This window comes from Saccostrea echinata, unplaced genomic scaffold (genome assembly GCF_033153115.1).
Source record: "Saccostrea echinata isolate AGI-Se365-2 ecotype Australia unplaced genomic scaffold, CSIRO_AGI_Sech_v1 ptg000057l, whole genome shotgun sequence".
Lineage (NCBI taxonomy): Eukaryota > Metazoa > Mollusca > Bivalvia > Ostreida > Ostreidae > Saccostrea > Saccostrea echinata.
The window spans coordinates 3,423,151-3,443,721 of NW_026889806.1; the positions used below are offsets into that span (position 1 = coordinate 3,423,151).

The 20,571-nt window shown below is 32.4% G+C and overlaps 2 protein-coding genes across 2 annotated transcripts in view; one reads left to right on the top strand and one right to left on the bottom strand.

Annotated features, from left to right (window-relative positions):
- Window positions 1-20,571, bottom strand: part of LOC133174339 (sodium bicarbonate cotransporter 3-like) — a 196,307-nt gene that overhangs the window by 128,440 nt on the left and 47,296 nt on the right. The gene's annotated exons all lie outside the window — the stretch shown is intronic.
- Window positions 6,659-11,159, top strand: LOC133174345 (lysosomal thioesterase PPT2-B-like). Its single transcript, XM_061309455.1, has 9 exons — window positions 6,659-6,817; window positions 7,994-8,147; window positions 9,483-9,575; window positions 9,703-9,754; window positions 9,883-9,938; window positions 10,071-10,154; window positions 10,279-10,363; window positions 10,571-10,625; window positions 10,785-11,159. The coding sequence occupies exons 1-9, from the start codon at window positions 6,686-6,688 to the stop codon at window positions 10,926-10,928; spliced, it is 855 nt and encodes a 284-aa protein (XP_061165439.1). The 5' UTR covers window positions 6,659-6,685; the 3' UTR covers window positions 10,929-11,159.

Below are 20,571 nucleotides of genomic sequence, written 5' to 3' on the forward strand. Positions count from 1 at the left end.
GGGTATGGTTTAAGCCACTTCTTTACTGAGTCAGCTTTATGTGAATGTAAAATCTGAATGTCTTGAAATACAAAATATTCAGTACACATTTATACGATCGACGCTATGTAGGCATGTCAAATATACCAGAAAGTAAAACGAGTAACTCTTGACTACCAGAAAATTAGAAATACCCTCATTTTTTTTTAAATCGAGCGTGGGTTAGTGGTTAGAAACGCATCGTACAAGTTGTGACGGGTTCGAATCCACTGCGGGACGTGGAAACCGGTCTTTGGATGAGACCCTATAGCTATAAACCGAGGCCTTGTGTCCCAGTAGATGATGGCACGAAAAAGATCTCTGATCCATACAAGTTGTGACGGGTTCGAATCCACTGCGGGACGTGGAAACCGGTCTTTGGATGAGACCCTATAGCTATAAACCGAGGCCTTGTGTCCCAGTAGATGATGGCACGAAAAAGATCTCTGATCCATACAAGTTGTGACGGGTTCGAATCCACTGCGGGACGTGGAAACCGGTCTTTGGATGAGACCCTATAGCTATAAACCGAGGCCTTGTGTCCCAGTAGATGATGGCACGAAAAAGATCTCTGATCCATACAAGTTGTGACGGGTTCGAATCCACTGCGGGACGTGGAAACCGGTCTTTGGATGAGACCCTATAGCTATAAACCGAGGCCTTGTGTCTTGTGAAAAAGATCTCTGATCCATGGCAATACTAAGTAAGTGCCGAGTAAAAGACTAAATATACAACCTTTCACCGGCAAAAGGTGGCGTCCCATTATCAGTGAAAAAAAATCTCGAAGTGATATATAGAGCAAACAAACAAAATTTCACCGAGATGAAACCACGAAGAAACGATATTACTTTTAAAGAATAGAATACCTACCCCGGCCGGTGTCCACCTTTATTTACACCTTGACTTGTAGGTCAACACCGTGCATGTCTGTTCATGTTATCTAGTAGAAATTCGGCTGAGTGAAAGAGGTCACTAACCTTACGGTGTTACCTTTGTGCATGAATTAAATTATACATGTTTTGCGATTTTTGTCACTAAAGTTATGGTTGTTAATCAAAAATCAAATTATGCAGGGGGTATGGTTTAAGCCACTTCTTTACTGAGTCAGCTTTATGTGAATGTAAAATCTGAATGTCTTGAAATACAAAATATTCAGTACACATTTATGCGATCGACGCTATGTAGGCATGTCAAATATACCAGAAAGTAAAACGTGTAACTCTTGACTACCAGAAAATTAGAAATACCCTCATTTTTTTTAAATCGAGCGTTGGTTAGTGGTTAGAAACGCATCGTACAAGTTGTGACGGGTTCGAATCCACTGCGGGACGTGGAAACCGGTCTTTGGATGAGACCCTATAGCTATAAACCGAGGCCTTGTGTCCCAGTAGATGATGGCACGAAAAAGATCTCTGATCCATACAAGTTGTGACGGGTTCGAATCCACTGCAGGACGTGGAAACCGGTCTTTGGATGAGACCCTATTGCTATAAACCGAGGCCTTGTGTCCCAGTAGATGATGGCACGAAAAAGATCTCTGATCCATGGCAATACTAAGTAAGTGCCGAGTAAAAGACTAAATATACAACCTTTCACCGGCAAAAGGTGGCGTCCCATTATCAGTGAAAAAAATCTCGAAGTGATATATAGAGCAAACAAAATTTCACCGAGATGAAACCCCGAAGAAACGATATTACTCGGGATATTTACAAATCAATCGATATATCAATAATTGATGGACTTTAATTGGACAGTGAAATAGACTGGAGTAGGCTAAACTTGCGTCATCTTGTTTGTCAGCAAAAATTTAAAGCCCTTATATGTAAAAAGTAGTTCTGGGCTTTCAAAAATTTCTGTGAAACTAATATTTTTTTTCATTTGAATACCTTTAATAACTCATAAACTAGCTAAAATCCCATAAAACACGTGCCTTTGTATGCTTATTTTCATACAACCTGTCTCGGAGTACATTACCTCTCAAAATTCAACAGCCGAGATTTAACTTAATATGTTTAACATAAAAAACGAATTATTATTTCTTATAAAGCTCATGCGATGAATCGGTAAAAAGCTTAATTAGATAAAAAATATCATTATCCTCCGAATTAAATGTCAGTCCAGTCAATTGTTGTACAGAGAAAATAGTACAATATATATGGTGTTGAGGTCTATGTGGTTAATAACATAGTCACAAATAAAAGACTGTGCGCTCTAGCTCTTATTTTCCCCGGTAAACCGGCGCCATTAGGAAAACTGGAAATTTCACCATCTCAAACCGGAGCTGACTTTCGATTATTGCGAACTGAATTAAATGCCGAACTTACAATTTATCAGTAGCACAATGCTTCTAGTACTCACCAATATCGATGAAAAGAAAATATCACTCCACATTTCGATACAGGTCTTCAAAGATTTTAAAAATGCACGAAATGAAAAGAGAATTCGACCGCCTGATAAAATGTTTTCAACAGTCTGTATATTTCATAAACAAACCCATAAAAATGATGTTGGTGAGTACTAAAGGCATTGTACTATTAATAAGTTGTGAATTAAGCATTTAATTCGGTTCGCAAGTATAGAAAATCAACCCGAGAATGCCGCCTCCAGTTGGAGGTGGCGAATTCCCAGTTTTCGTAATGGCGCCGATTCTGACGTTTTCCTGGCACGTAAAATATCAAAATCGTGAAAAAAAAGCCTGGAAAACGTCAGATACTTCGGACTAGCTCTTATTTAACTCCGTTCAGAGTATAATTGACCATTATTTATACTGTATGTTTAGCGGGTTTCATATTTCCATGGTTATTTTTATGCAGTCAGAGTGATATATCCTTCGATGTATAAACCGAGTTTGTATTCTTAACATATATTCGACGAAGTGATTGAATACTGCTTTGTTTGTGTTTTCTCCATTTAATCAAGGAGAGAATGACCATATATAAGTACCCTGTATTAAAAGATAAACTCAATATTTTCATATATTATATGATTATCTTTTAGTCCAAAAAACATTTTTTTCATTATTGTGTATAGAGGGTTCTTAAAGGGATATAGACACAGATTTAAAGTTAATATTTTCTTAAATTTTCTGTATAGTATCATGACTTATATGTTGCTATAGCATTTCACACGGAAATATAATAAACTTATTTTATATGGAAATTATTGAAACTACGAATTTCGGGATGCGTGAAACATAAACATTAACAGAGCTCGTGCCCTGTTTTCAAAACAGTTTACGTTCCACCGGGTGTTTTCAATTTGTTGAACTCTGCACACATCACTGAGCACGGACTGGTTTTGCTTTCTCACATTTCTACTCTGAATTTTCTGGATTATATCTTTAATTTTTTTCATTAATACACAACAAAATTTCTACTTTTCTTAAGTTTACTTTGTGAAAGTGCAAGGATGTGTCAATCAAACGCGTCCCGAAATTTGTAGTTTCAATAATTTCCAGATAAAATAAGTTTTTTTTTATGATATACTATAGCAACATATACGTAATGGTATAATACAGAAAATTTGAGAAAATATTAACTTCAAATCTGTGTCTAGGCCCCTTTAATCTACTGCAGACCCTGTGTCAACAAGGCATTCCGAAATACCCACTCAGAGAAATTCTTTCTTTTTTCGATTTAACTTCTATTTTATGGTCACATGAGTTACTTACCTATTTAAATCAGTCTTTCAAACATCACCAGATTTTCAAATTCGCATGGAAATGGATGAATAACCTTGAGACCTTTCCGTATGATTAAAGTATGTTAAATTCATCGTATATAATTGAAAGAACTTTCTTTTTTTATATATATATATATATCTAATCTCATTTGAATTAGGTAATAAAATGACCATTTTTGCTGTTTTTTGTCTGTAAATATAGCCCCCCCTCCCGTGAAACAACAAAATCTTCGCTATCAATTTGTGAACTAACAATTCATAATACCTGTAAAAAGAAATTTGTTTCACGATGGGGCAAATTTGAATCTACACTTCCTAAGGATGCTTCTATATTATGACTACCGGTAATCATTACTTTGCTGTTCTTGGGCAGATTTTTTTCAAGACGATTCCTATATATTCTTATGCAAAACTTTTACCCTCTGTTGTGCCCCAACCCCATGGGGGTCATGATTTGAACAAACTTGATTCTACAATACCTAAGGTTGCTTCTGTATAAATATGACTAATAATGGCTTAGTACGTTGTTCTTGAGAAGAAGCTTTCAAAGATATTTTTTATGTAACGTGTATGATCAGGTTTTTACAAGGGATATATACTATAGGTTTTCCTTTTACTCTGTCTGAGTTGATGATTGGAATGATTATGTTTATAACTTTTATTTTGCTCTTAAGTTTTTCCATCCCTTACTTTTACTCAAATGTCACTTTACCATTACACCTATACATGTTTATTCCTATGTTAAACTTTGACCCCTCTGTTTTGACTTCGCTCTACCCCTCCCCCCTTCCACCCCCGGGGAGTGTTCATGATTTGATCAAACTTGAATCTACACTACCCGAGGATACTTATGGATTAATGTGACTTATAATGGCTTAGCTGTTCTTAAGAGGAAAATGTTTAAAAGATATTTCCTTTATATTCCTATGGTAAATTTGCCCCCTGGTGTGGCCCTGTCTTATCCCTAGGGGTCATGATTGGAACAAACCTGAGTCTACTACTACTACTTCTATTATCATGGCTTTGCTGTTCTCGAAAAGGCTAATTTGAAAGGGAATGAGATGGGTTAATTAATAGTGCTCAAGCACTGTTTTGTTTAATCTGGATGGTGATAGGGACAAGGCAAGTCGATCTACTTTAAGATTTGTAACTTAGTACTAGAATCATTATTTTGTACTAGAATCATTATTTTGTTGATCCCTGATCATCCTATTTCTCTTGCTTAAAACTGGGCAATTATAGCTTCATCTACCAGATTATTTTGTGTTATTTTATACTTCTATGGATACTTTACAGTGTTGTACAGTTGCATTACACTCAGATGACCGTTAAAGCCCTTTTGTATCTTGTTTGAAATTAAAACCAGACCCATAATCCCCAAGTTTCACTTCACTCAGACCTTAAATTCCCCATATATGCTAGTATCATGCACGTTTTTTGCATAAGAAAAATCGAAATTTTTGACAGGACAGATTATCAAGTCCAAGATTTTTTTTTTTTGTATTCTTTACCTTTGTGTTCTAAATTTAATTTGATTTTTACCACATAATTGTCATGTACAAATTTTGCATAAGAAATATCAAAATTTTTGCAAAGGACACCAGCTTTTAATTTCTGCTCTAAAATAATTGGTCATTTGTGACAGCAATTACCAGTACTGTAGTAACATACCTATATCAGTAAGCGACAGTAAGCGTCAAATACAGGTAACATGATCTGCAACTTTTATGTCGGACATTTTTATTGCAATATTGTAATTAACTATTTCAATGACAGAAAAAAAAGAACGTTTATAAACTTCTGTTGTTCATATTTGCGATAGAAGAACTATTCAGAAGCTTTGATTGAAGCAAAATTACGTTATTGTCGTCCTATACAATATTGATTTCTTATATAATACTATACATTCCCTTGTACAGAAACCTATCTTCGGAAAAAAATTAATACGTTATATCAGTCTAATTGATCATAAAGCTTTAAATTACATACAGATTTATCGTAACAGCACATTTTAACAGCAAAATAAAATTCTCAAAAAATGCAGCTCATATTGCTAATAATTATAACCTCTTAACCTTGTAACATATAGATACACATCCTTAAAGTGCATATTATATCAAGAGGTCATAATTAGAATTGCAGCCAGGAATATTGAGCACAGGCACTTGTTTCTGTAATAAATTTTTGACCCATAGTATAATATTATTATTATACTATGGGTCAAAAATTTATTACAGAAACAAGTGCCTGTGATATTGAGCCAGCATTATCACGACCATACTGTGTTTACGCGATCATATACATACTTGCTATAACTGCATTCTCAATTTCAGGTTTCTCACGTCTGTTTGCGTTTGAACATACATTTCATATTTATATCATATAGCGATGTTAGTATCTCAATACATGCGTTTTGCGTTGTATCAAATTGTCTTCCTTGTGAAATGACTAAGTTTAATGACAGAAGTACACATACTTCTATAACCTCTTACTTTGGCCAATCACTCTCAAAAAACAATTATTCACAAATATCATGATTTATTGAAAACACACACAAACATAAAAGGATTTTTAAAAAACGCCAGAATCAAGTTTTTTTTTTTCAAAAAAGCTTTCTAAGATAAAACATCAAAAGCTTAATGAAAGGTTCTGGAATTATTTATGTGTCTAGCTCGTTTGTTCAAATAGTAATAACTGTATTATTTCCACCAGTCTTTTTTCCGTGTAAGGACCTTTGTCTGCTAAATTGGACTGTATAGGAAAACGCGGAAGTACTCGACATATAGATACACATCCTTAAAATGCATATCATATCAAGAGGTTATAAAAACTCTCATGGAATACAGATTGAAAGTATGTTCATCTCCGAGAGGAATTTCCTCAAATGCCTCATACACGGAAGACCAAAAGGACATGTTTTATGGTAATAAACGACCAGACTTTAGTCAAACGTACACAGACAACAGAGGGAGCTACTGTCAAAATCATGCTGTTTCCCCGTTTCACGTTATTTTTCTTCTCCATGGTTTCTGCTTACAAACCTGTTGTTTTGGTACATGGGGTTTTTGGCACCGCCGACGGAGAATTCAGTCAGACCTTTGATAAATGGATACCTGATGTAAGTTGCCTTTTATCCTCCTCCGACTTAATGCCATTTTTTAACGAATTTGAAAAAAAAAAGAATCATCTTTTTATTCGTTTTCATTACATTTGGGAAATATCAAAAGAAAACATATTTGACATAGTAGTAACATTTACTGCCTTAACTATATCTCTTTGAAACACAATTTTTCTTCTGCTTGTGAAATGATAATTTGCAGAATTAAAACCTTAAAAAAAATAGAGAAATTAATAGAAAGCTGGGTCAGAAATTATATTTTAAACATTGAATGATCATATTGGAAACAATGATACATTGTAAAACTCTTAATTTTGCATGTATTTTTTTTTTTACCTATTCAGGCATTGTTCATTGGTTTTCATTCTTCTTTCATTCATCTCTTGTATAGTACACTAGAAAGAAGATTAATTTCATTATAATGTCAGTAATCAAAGATCTTTGCAAGAAAATTAATTTTTCGCCTTATTTTGAATAAGAAAATAAGAGACATCCTATATATTGGTCAATCGGGAGCCTACATTTTGGATCGTGTTTATGCCATCTACATGCCATATAACTGTCTGTTATTAAATACAAAGTAACTTTTGATCCATTTAAAGTAGACACCTTTTATTTATTTATAAGGAGTCTCCATTCTTTTTGTACAATAAAAATCATGTCAAGAGGTAGGGATGTGCGATTTTATCGGTATACTGGTATATCGTGATTTTTATTGCGTGATACGTATCGTGATACGGAGACTCAAATACTGGTATTTGGTACATAATTATAAATTCCAGAAATTATTCATCCATTTCTTCGAACTATTAATAAACTATTAATAAAAATTACAAGAAGTCTAAGAAATGTTGAAAAAAGTTAAACTACGGCATCCAAACATGCTTTATTTCATATGAATAAAAATGAAAAAAGTGAAGTTATGTTTTTACAACGTATTTGTAAGAAAAATTATAGAAATTCATTTGAAATTGTAGTAAAAATTCCGTGTAAAAATATCACGATATTATCGTGATATATTTTGGGGGGGGGGGGGCGTGATATATCACGATACGAATTTTTTTGGCGATACCCACGCCTTTTCATAAAACATCTTCCAGATATAACTTAATAATTTTTAATAACCACAGATGGTGTTTTAGTTTGTTACAAGTTTTGATTTTATTCTACTTCAAGGAACATAGTGGTACTATTGTGTATCCGATACGTCTGTACGAGAAGTTTTGTAGCCTCACTCCCATGTGGATCCAAATCGCTAAAATACGACGGAAGGTAGCAGACATTATGGTGAACCATTCCGATGGCATCCATTTTGTGTGCTTTTCGCAAGGTATAGTTATACGTCGTGTTTTATTTTTGCTTATGGAAGAACGACCTTCCACTCACCAAATGTTTTTTTCTGAAATGATAACAATTTTCAGGCAGGAGAAGATGAAAATGAAATTGAAGTAAATAAAGTAATTCACAAAAAGGTTAGAAAAATCATTATTGCTGATAAGATTTTTATTACAGAAACGTGATCATTTATCTATATATAGGCATGGTTCGGAACAGTTCTTCTCTAAATATAAAGACCACATGAAAGATGATACAGTAAAACTAGTAATATCCTGATGATAATTATTTTGTTACATACGAGATGATATAGGTACCACTAGGAATCTATTTTGTTTCATGAAAGATACTGTCCTGATGAGGATTATTTTGTTATCCCCTCGCATCGGAGTTGGAGGGATATAGTAACGCATTTGTGTGTGTGTGTGTGTGTGTGTGTGTGTTAGTCCTGTGCGACAAGGAAGTGACGTAATTTGCACCGAGATCAAACGTTGCATTGTTATATGTATATTTTTAAGTTATTCATCCATTGTCTGATCTCGTATTCCAAATACATAAATAAAACTGAACGAGGGGATAATAGAATATAAATTAAGCTACATACTTGTAGCTTGCCTACATACAGTGAAGTCGCCAATTACGGGTTGTCTCAGTTCTTAGTATGTATTTTATGCCATATTTTTTAAACTGAAGCACAGAAAAATTAATAAACACACAAGTCAAGAATTGATTTTTCTGTCTGTAATCAGTAACAGAATTTTGAAAAATCAACATTAAGGTTTTTGTTCACTGCAGCAAGGCAAAAGTTGTAGTTAAACAACAATGTCTGCAAAGTATGGCACTTGCATTCAGGTATAACTCAGAAATTATATATAATGATCACTAATTTACACTGATTGATAAATCAAACTGTATAGCAACGGTCCACATACCCCATGACATAGAACATATCAAAACTCAACATGATCAATATTCAAAACCTATTGTCAACTTTTTATTTACTTAGAGTTATTAAAGTATCCTCCAATGTAAAATAAAAAAGGAGCTGTTACATTTGTGTTTCCCTTGCAAAAAAAAAAAAATCAAAATAAAATAAAATTTAAAGCTCGCGTGTGTGTGTTGGGGCCGGGGGTGGGGGGTTGGTGTTGCGTAACAAAAGTTAAGCAAGTCATAATTCATATCAGCATTGATATACTCTTTTGTGAGGGGATGCTTCGCTTTGCGGTACCCTTGTTACATTTAAGATGACACAGGTAAACTGATGAGAATAATTTTATTACATTTGAGATGATACAAGTAAATCTAGTCCTATCTTGATGAGAATTTTTAGGTGGATTACTTTGCCGTGGTGTGTTGTCTTCAATGAACCATAACGTGGACACTTTCATCTCTCTTTCCTCACCACAGGCGGGACAATATGGAAGTATGTTACCGCAAAAAAATAAAGATAAAGTTTAAAAAAGATAATAATGTTAAAAAATGGATTGCTGCATATTCAATTTTCTGATTTATCAAAATTTGTTTTGTTTTTTTTCATCGTAAAAACACAGTTCCAGATCCATGGAAGAAATATATCGATTCTCTGAAACAAAAAGCCTACAGGTTAGTACAAAGAACTGTAGCATTGATGCTTAGATAAAGTAAAATAATCCATCACAATTTCATTTTGACTTTGCATATGTTGGTATACATGTGTATGTCTGTAAATTAAAAACCTCGTTTATACACAGGCTTCTGTACTCGAAATTCTTCCAAGGAAAACTGTCCATTGCAAATTACTGGAATGGTACGTTTATTTCTATTAGATGTACATGTACATGTATATAAATACTTTAAAACGTTTATTTAAATTATAATACCAACTCTAAACATATCTATAGATTGTACCATTTTAATTTTTTTAGAATTTTCTTTTAAGACCCCCACCATCAGGATCTTTTCCGGAAATATTCCGTGTTTCTAGCACCTCTAGACGGTACGACACCAACAGCTAACTTAACAGGTATCACTTTCAGTAACAATATTTCTCAAGCTTTTATTATGTTTTATATGTTATTATACAAATGAATAATTAATCATTGTTTTCCTAAAAAGATTCCATCGTGATTTTTTTTTTCTTTTGAAAGAATACAGAAGAAATTTTCTGAAACTTCGGAAATTAGTTTTGATTGGCGGGCCAAAGGATGACGTCATCAGACCTTGGCAATCCAGGTATAATCAAATGGATATTCCAAACTGAATTCTTTCGACTTCTGTAAAAAAAAAAAAACAAAAAACAAAAAAAAACACACACACACACACACCCTCACACACACACACACACACACACACACACACATGGAGATTTTTTTAAAACTGAAAATTTTGATTTAATGATGACAAAATGATGATGACTAACAAATACTGGGTTTCTTTCAGTCACTTTGGTTTTTATGACGACAAAGAAAGTGTAGTAGAAATGAAAAAGCAGCAGGTTATTTTTTTGTTCTTTTAAAGTATAATCGTCATTTTAAAGTTAGGCATGGTATTTAATTTACATGTAACTTTTTACATGTAATATGCAAATTTCGTATAAGACAATTTTTGAATCATGCTTTTAGTTATACTTCCCATTATTGTGGATGTTTTGTAGTTCTTTATGAAAGACGATTTTGGATTGAAAACACTTTACACGAAGGGAAGGGTTACGACCTTCACTTTCCCAGGAATTCGTCACTCACAATGGTACACCAATCGAACAGTATTCAACAAGGCAATACTGCCATTCTTAACATAGGATAAGGATCATATGCACCAAGAGAGTCAGTGGACATATAACGAAAATATTTCTTTCATCCCAAAAATAAAACAAGCAAACAAAAACCACCACCACCCTCAAAATACAGCTTATTGTTTAGTTTACTAATTGAAAACTTTTACCGTTGGGTTTTCTTTCCAGTACTCACTCTAAGAATGCAGTGTGTGATATTTTATAAAGTGATATGCGATATATTGAATGTTTTAAGAAGTCTACCAAAAAAACCCTTGTAAATCATTTAATACATTAATTTTATAAAACCTGAGTATTTTATAACTCAATTCGAAGTTCTTGTCTCACTGTCATTACCAGAATACACTTCAAATTCAAACTTTTAACTTGTCAAAATATAGTTGTCTAATGATGTATTTTGTAATAGTTAATTAAGATGTGCTAATCTCTTTAATTCAAAACAGTTAAATATACTCTTTGGTTATTGAAATCCCCAACTTTTTCACAGAATTATAAGAAAAACTGCCTGTGTGATTCGTATTGCATTTTGGATGTTATTTTTTCGGTACAATACATTCTTGAATATCGATATATTGACCAACCCTGTGTGTGTGTGTGGCTAGTAACTGGTTTCATCATGTCTACTGGACAAAAATCACTCTTGAGAAGCGACCTGGGTACACAATAGATAGTGAGATTCACGTGCCTGGGCGTCAACAAAAAAATCTTATCGATGGCGATTCTTAACGATTGATTGATTGATTGTATGTTGTTAAACGTCTCATTCGAGAATTTTTCACTCATGTAGAGACGTCACCGTATGCCGGTGAAGAGCTTCAAATTTAGAACTATACTCAGCACTCAGGGCCATTGAGCAGTGAGATTCTTTATCGTGCCAACGCCTACCGTGATACGGGGCCTCGGATTTTAATGCAACGTTCGAAAGACCCATGACTTTCACTTCTAGTGCCGGTCGCTTGGCGTTGGCGAAGGAACAGTCACTACCTATTTTTACGTCTTAGGTTTGACGCGGCTCGGCGGCGAACGAGAATCGAACCCGACCTCCTGATCACGAAGCGAGGGCCCTACCACTCTTATAGAGAATGAGTTACAAAACCTGCGTCCGTTTTATCTCTAAGATGGGATCATCTAAAAAAAGTCTGATGAAATTAAACCCACTGAATCAAAAAATTGTGTGTTTGTAATGGAAATTCAGATTAGGATTATTTAAAACATGAATATTTGCAATTGCAATATAAGTATTAGGGACATGTCAACATGCGACATCCAAAACATCATTTTATATACATACATACATACATACATACATACACACACACACACACACACACACACACACACACACACACATATATATATATATATATATATATATATATATATATATATATATATATATATATATATATATATATATATATATATATATCTTCCAATGTATCATCTATAAAAATTTTGCCATTTGGGGGTTCAAAATCACTTTGAAGTGGTCCTAAATCAAAGTGTTTAATTGCGCCATCATCCAAATAAGTTTGATCAACATAGAAGTTGCCGCTTTCTTGGAACAATTATATCTCATGCAAAAATGTACGATACTTGTAACCTTATTGAATGTTTGCAACCTTAGTGCATCTATTCCATAAAAGTAAAAACAATTCAGTAAAACCATAGTGTAGAAAGACCTCTAACTGTGAGTGAATGGGTATGGACAGTATTCAAGTTCAAAAGTCCATTCAAACAATACAAATCGGGACCAAAGCAAACACGGACCTCTATTTTAAGCATCAGAGGTGGGATCAGGTACCATGGAGGAGTGAGCATCCCCTGCCGACTGGTCATATCCGCCATGTGCTCCTTGTCATGATTGGGAAAAACGGAAAAATCCGTAGTCAATTCAGTGTGTTAATAATGGCCTAACAATTAGTATGAAAAACGTTAGTCAGCATTTGACTTAATGATAGATTATATATGCTGAGAAAGTCATTGTATCGACCATAGAACTCTCCATCCTACGCAGACCATAAACATTATATCAAAATCGATTAAAGTTGTTTATAAATATCAAACAGGATATATATTGTTGATTATAATGCGATGATTGCTATGGTTGAAATGTTATAAATAAAATAAAATAAATTGAAACAGGTGTTTATAAATTATTTATTCTCATTGATTACAAATTGTACTTATTGTTCAGTGTAGCATTTCCAGAGATTATGATAGTTATACATACATTGTTAAGTACAAGTATAATCAAGAAGCGAAATGATACAGTACGTGTCAATTTATTAGTTTCATTTTAATGAATATGCATGCAATTGCAGATAAGTTATAGTTGTCTCCATGCAAACCCTAAAAGGAAAAGAATACATTTATATTTTGTATTTGAATTATGTTAATATATTTTTTAAAAAAATCAATAAATACATTTTTCCTAACACCACGAAATTTGAGTGATCCCAATATTTTTTGTTTTGTTATATTTTAGCTCTTAATTAATTTTAATCGACACTTTCAATGTGACATACATGAAATGTCCAGTTTAGTTTGACCTCTTTAGTGTATATATGCTACTTCATAAGTGAATAATTTCAATCTTTGTGAGATTTTACAGAAAAGTATATGCTAAATGAAATATCAAAGAAAATTTTGTTAATTTTTCATTTCTGATTTGTCGCACCGTAGGCATTTTGCTCGCCTTCGCCTTTCGATCTTCTCTGAAGTTATCTTTATAATAAAATCTACCGGTATCTGGAACCTTCCCCCATTAAAAAAATTTGTGATAAAAATAACACACATTCTACATCTGCCATATCTAACAAACAATACAATAGATGGGAGCAATATATATATATATATATATATATATATATATATATATATATATATATATACCTAAACCTGAATATATATATATACCTGAACCTAAAACATGTTCTTAAATGAGAAATTTTCAGATTTTGCCATCTATTGATTTTACAATTTGAAGTTAACATCTGATGGAATATTTATCAACAACAATATTAATTCTTATCCATCTCAATGATTTATCTACCTAAATATAAGATCTTGTTTGATAAAATATATAATTAAACAAATATACAATATTCACAATCCAATTAAAATTAGATCCTTTAATCCGCTTACGTAGATCCGACTTTAACTAGAATTAATTAGAATTTTCAGGGTATTTTCAGCTATTTTAAGTTAGAGATGTCCTTGAGTGGAAAGAAATTTATTTAAAGATATGTTCGAACTTGCAGAACATAAAAAGATGCTTTTACTGAAGCAAGCTTTAAGGTTCATCTACTCTCTGCTGAGAGAAATAACTCTCACTGGGGTTAATGACGATTATTCCCATAAAAATGTCAAGTTAACAGTTTAAACTTTTTAAAACACGAAATAGAGTTTATTGAAGATTACATGTTATTAATAATAATACCGAAAAAAAAAATATATAAAAGAAGACAAATATAATTTTTTTTTACAATAAGTTTTTATGGTATTGTGTGTTCATTTATTTTTCTTAAAGAATCTGTATTTTACATTTACGGATCACACCGATCATCCGATAACTTAATAATCTGTCAATTTCGTCAAAACAGCTTTTCGTAAATGTATATAACCCATTTTAAACCATTCCAAAAACAAAGGGGGGATATATAGTCGTAATATTTAAAAAACATAAAACAAAAACAAAGGTACTCAGAATTAAATCTTCAAAGGAATGGATGTTTTTTTTCTGTGTTCCTAACTCGTAATTCAAGTTTCCGTGAGGATTTTATACTGAAGGGCGTACGTGCAAAAACTGTAGCTGGCTTATCGCAGGTATTCCAGACTATTTCACGACCTCTAATCCAGTAAGTTTGGTAATTACTGAAGTATCAAACATGGTCCGGGTGTGAAATATTATTTTAAAAAAGTAGATCACGTCCAAATAAACGTTTAAAATTATTATTTTACTTATTAACTCAAACTTTCACTTTGAGAAATCTTATTGTTGTGTAGACCTGTGTGTATATCTATGACATAATACTTCCTGTCTGTGTCAGCGCCAAGGTTCTGACTGCGCGTCCTACGAACTCAAATCTAGCCCGGGAACACAGCCTTCCGTCCCAGTCCTTTATTTTAATAAATTTCAAAATCGAATATGTTGTAAATATAGGGTTAGGGTTAGAAAATGATATATTCTCACTTGTCCATGTTGTAACATCCTCAGAGCTATTAATACCGTTTTTGCCTGTATTTGAAGATAAGTTGAAAAAAACCCACAGTTAATTCAGATAAGGGTTTACAATCATGTATTTACACAGATGTTACATGGGAAATCAGTCACTAGGGTAACTATAGAGTACAATCACAACGTATGTAACGATTACCTTGAATCGGTTCTGAATTACTATGGGCATAAATTAATTTCATTTTTAAAACAAACTAGGATGAAGCGCGTATTACGTACGAATGAACATACATGTATCTAAAATAACTTTAACTGTACTTGGCAGATTCATGCGTAATTTTGTTTTCAAAATTGAATAGGAGCCTGTTTCGTAAAATCTTAAATACATCGCAAATAATGAAATAATTTGTCTATTCTATGGAAAAGGAAATTCTGAATGGTTTTATTAAAATTTCCATTGTTTCGATACAACATAAAATTTTATCAGCAACTGTTAATAAAATGCAAGTAAACATAGTTTCATTCAGAATTCCTTTCAGTTTTTACAGCTTGAAAACTCGTCGACTTGTCTAAGTTGAGTAAACTTATTTAGATCATGATCTCTCTGTTTGAAATCAGCTGATAATGAAATGATTTTATGCATGTTAGTAAGCTATTCAGAACATAAAATTTACTTACTTGACTACTGTTGACTTATTTTGGAATATAAACATTTTTTGGTCGTATATTTTGTTTTCTAATTCATGTCCATAATTCTTACAAAACTTTGTGGTGATAAATATTATTCGTTGAAGAAATCGGGATTACTATAAATGAGTTTTTACGCAACCCACGATGAAGTTGTCTTTCTTTGAATATATAGATTTCGTTATTCAATACTGAAGAGACAGACAGGTACACACAGGTAGTGCTTCTCGTGTAGCATGTTAGTAAACAAGTTTATATGAAAGCAAATGCCATAGTTACTATCGTCATATGTTAAGGATTTTTTTTTTTTTTTTAGATGTCATCAGACCTTCATATACAATACACTATTACTACACCTCTGTGTCCTCCGCTTTATAATTTACCATCACTGACAGAAGTTTATGTATAATTATCAGTAAAACTGGTGGTGGAAATTTACTGATCATAAAATAGTCTTTTAAAGTTTTACTTTGATTTCATGTATACTCATATAATATTGATTTTTTTTTTTAAGTCACGCAAATCCAGACATCTTTCACCCCCTTTAAAATTTTCGGTATTTAATAAATTGATATAAAAAAGCACTGCAGAAGAAGAAAATTATTTTTACTCCAAGGAGATAAAAAATACAATTGCAGGTAAAATATTCAACAGCATAATTACACTTACTTAGTAATTAGAGTACATCATCTTTCTTATCTATCCAAATTATTCAATTCAAATATTTTAAACAAAATACAGGTACATATTCATTTATTAGTAAAAACAAAATTGTAAATCTTATTTTTTCATTTTAACGAGAAGTGGGGTAAAGAAAAAACAGAGGGCATCAAAATTAAATATGTCAAATAAGAGCAGGTAGCAGGACATCAGGAATGAATTCCAAGGTGATGTTTTAAAATAATTATTTACAGGTACATATGTAAAAAGAAAAATATATTGTACATATGTACTTGATGGTAATAATCAGTGATCTTAATCGATACTTAAGATATCGATTTGTATTGATTATTAGTATCACCTTGAAGCTCTTCTACCCAGACGATGAAATTAATGCACGGAGAAGTATCTACCGTTATATCTGATAAACCATTCAACTGATTATAATGGTGTTTAAATATCATATATTGATATTTTTTAGACGGATGGACACCCCATCACTATTCTCCCCCAGCTTTTCAAGCGGGGGGGGGGGGGGGGGAGGGGGCTTAAATAATGGATGAGCGGCCAGTAAAACAAAAAAGAGCACATTATATTTACATTTCCAACTGTTTTCTCTTTGAAAATCTTTGAAAGTCAAGTGTGTTAATTTCTTGATATTTACGACTAATTGTAAATTTCGCCAAGTGAAATGTCAAGTGCCTTATCAAATTCGTTTAATTGAATATTTATGAGCATTCGATATAACGAATTGCTTAATTCATTTAAACACATTTAATTCGTTGTAACAAATTTAAGAATTCGTTTAACAAGTTCAAACATTCTTTTACACGAATGAAATTTTTGAATTCTTTATAACGAATTCAACAAATTTATTAAAATGAATTAAATTAAGTTATCAAGAATTAATAAAAAATACTGAATAAAGTTTGTTTTTACAAATTCGACAATTTGTTATATCGAATTCTAATATATTTTTTGACAAGTTCTAAATGGGCTTCCTATGGAAGCCTATTTATTCGGAAGCCCATTTTGGACTTTTTCAAAAATACAATGTATTTTTGAATTCGATATAACGAATTGTTTTTTTAGTTTTGTTTGTTGTTTAACGTCCCTCTCGAGAACTTTTCACTCATATGTAGACGCCACCATTTGCCAGTGGAGGGCTGCAAATTTGGACCTACATATATACTCGGCACTGAGGACCATTGAGCAGTGTGGGATCTTTTTCGTGCCAACACCTACTGCGACAAGGGAACTCGTTTTATACGGTCTCATCCAGAGGACAAGTCAATTTTGTTCAAACGAATGTGATATATCATTTTTTTTAATTCGTTATGACCAATTTCATCTATTATCACAAATTCGTTGAACTCGTTCTAACGAAATCAAAAAAAAAAAAAAAAAAAAAAAAAAAAAAAAAAAAATTAACAGACAAAATTGGTTAAAACTAAATCTGAAGAAAAAAACGAATTAAATTTGTTTAATCGAATTTTGAATTTGTTAAAACAAATTAAATTCGTTTGAATGAATTCGGCATTTTGTTATAACGGATTCATAAATACTATAGTATTGTACTATAGGCCCTAAACGTCAAATTCGATTAAACGAATTTATTTCATTATAGCATTTGAGAATTCATTTAAACGAATCAAATCTGTTATAACAAATTTTTGAATTAGTTATAACGAATTAAAAAAATGTTATAACGAATTGAATTCGTTTTAACAAATTCGACAATTTGTTATATCGAATTTAAATATATTTTTCGATAAGTCCTAAACGGGCTTCCGTGAATAGCACATGCGTAGGCTGTAAGATACAAATCTGTATACGACTCGAAAATATATTTAATTAAAGATAAATCATACCAAAACGTATTTCGTGGGGGAGAAGGCTCTCTTCTCATGGACAGTCTGCTTTAGAAAGAGTATTCCTCCAGTAGGGGAAGCGTAAAGGACCGAAATCCTTTGGTATATATATCAATGATTTTCAGTGCTTGTAAGAAAGAAATTAATTTTGAGAGAATAAGTTCATCTTCATACTTCACCTGTTCAAGGTGTAGATATTTTACTGATATTCATTTTTGTTGGGAATTTTATTATCGGCCGCAGCAGCGGCCGATCTATTTGTGGTTGTGTTAAAATGTGCACATGGGGAGTTGAGGTGTTATTTTTTTATTACTTCCATGAAATACTTCTTTATTGATAAAGTACATAAAAGTTATAAATCAAAATTTTAAAAATTTGCTTAATACTTCGTCTGAATGGTTATTGTTACATTTCAATTTGCTTTTCATTTCTCACCAGATATTTATAAATTCATGATTGCATAAAATGTTGTTACATGAACTTCTCCCCAGCATGGGCGTGCGTAAGATAAAAATGCAAAACGTATTAAATTTCCGGTTATGAATTACAGTGCCTAAAATAATTAATAAATTGTATAAGTTTTGAAGAAGTAAATTTTGTTTTAAATACACTACAGTTGCTATTGACACAATGATTTTTTTCTGCACTTCACATTTATTGTGATACATATCATCAGCATTATCACGTGACAAGGATACAACATGGTATCAGCACGTGATGTTTGTATGCTTTTTTGTCAGCATTTAGACGTTCATACCTCGTAATTAACAATTCTAGATGTTTGTTGCATTTGTCTTTAAATAATTTGATGATAATACTTCCTATCCTATCCTATTCTATCAGTCCGATATGCATTTCCATGAATTTATTTTGATTGATCACTGAAAATTTAAGTATATAAAAAATTTTGATAAACATAAAACTAAAGCAAGTGTACAGTTGGCATATACTTTTTTCTACTTTGATTTTTTTTTTCTTTGGACTCTTTCTTGTGGAAATACATTAAAATGCTAAAATTAATATATTTTTGCGGCCGATTTGATGCTTTGCATCAATTTAACTTGTTAAATGTTCAGTATCTAAAGGCCACCAGACAAACACCCCGCATTTGTACGGCTTACATGTACACACATTGTAGACATTAATATTCAATGTTCGCTTTTTGGAACTAAAAAATATCTGAATGGTAAATGAAAAGAAAGTACATGTAACGTACTCGTACATGTTAATATGTAATAATTTTCAGGTGTATTAGTATAATCTTTCTCCTCCAAATATAGTGACTGTTCCTTCGCTAAGCGCATGTATTAGGAGCAAAAGTCAGGGGTCTTTTGGATGAGACCTTAAAACCCGACGTCGCGCGTCACGTACGGAAGGCGTTAATTGCACGATAAAGAACATTCACTGCTCAATGGCTCCAGTGTCAAATATAGGTCTTTTGAAGCCCTTCCCCGGTGTATGGTGAGGTCTCTACATGAGTAAAAAATTCTCGAATGGGATGTAAAACAACATACAATCAATCAATCTCGTCCAAATTAAAAAAATCACAACAAAACCACAACTTTAACTTTTCTTCTTTAAACGTTTATTTCAGCTCCATTGACTTTGATTTTATTTTTCCTATTAATTGATTCACTATCACTGCGTGCACGGGTTGATGTTTACAATGTATAGAAATAAATCAAGATAAATTTGATGTTCAGAATATCGAAAGTTTTGATAATCTTATACAAAAGATCTTGAGTGATATTATTTTCATCATACTTATCATGATCGATCTCCTGTAATAATGATATCGATCTGTGTCGATGATTACCTTCATTCTCCCGTCTCCAGACGTTGAAATTGCAGGAAGAGCTATCTACCTTTAAATCATATTATAATATTTCATCATTGTGAAAAAGGGGGGTTAGTTGATTAAAATGCGTTTTATAATGTAATAATAGAAATTAATAGGGATTTCCTTCAGAAAGTCATTTATATGAACAATGTTTTTGATAAAATCTTAAAGAATGACATAATTTTGAAAATATTTTAAATCTAATTATCTTGATCGATCTCCTGTAGATATGATGCATCGATCTGTATCGATGATCACCTTTATGCTCGATCCCGTCTCCAGACGTTGAAATTGTTGCAGGAAGAGTTAACTACCGTTAAATCAGATACGACTTAACATATTATAATATTTCTTAATTATGTATTGATGTTTACCGAATCCAGAGGGTAAAGCAAAGCATGAAGTATATTT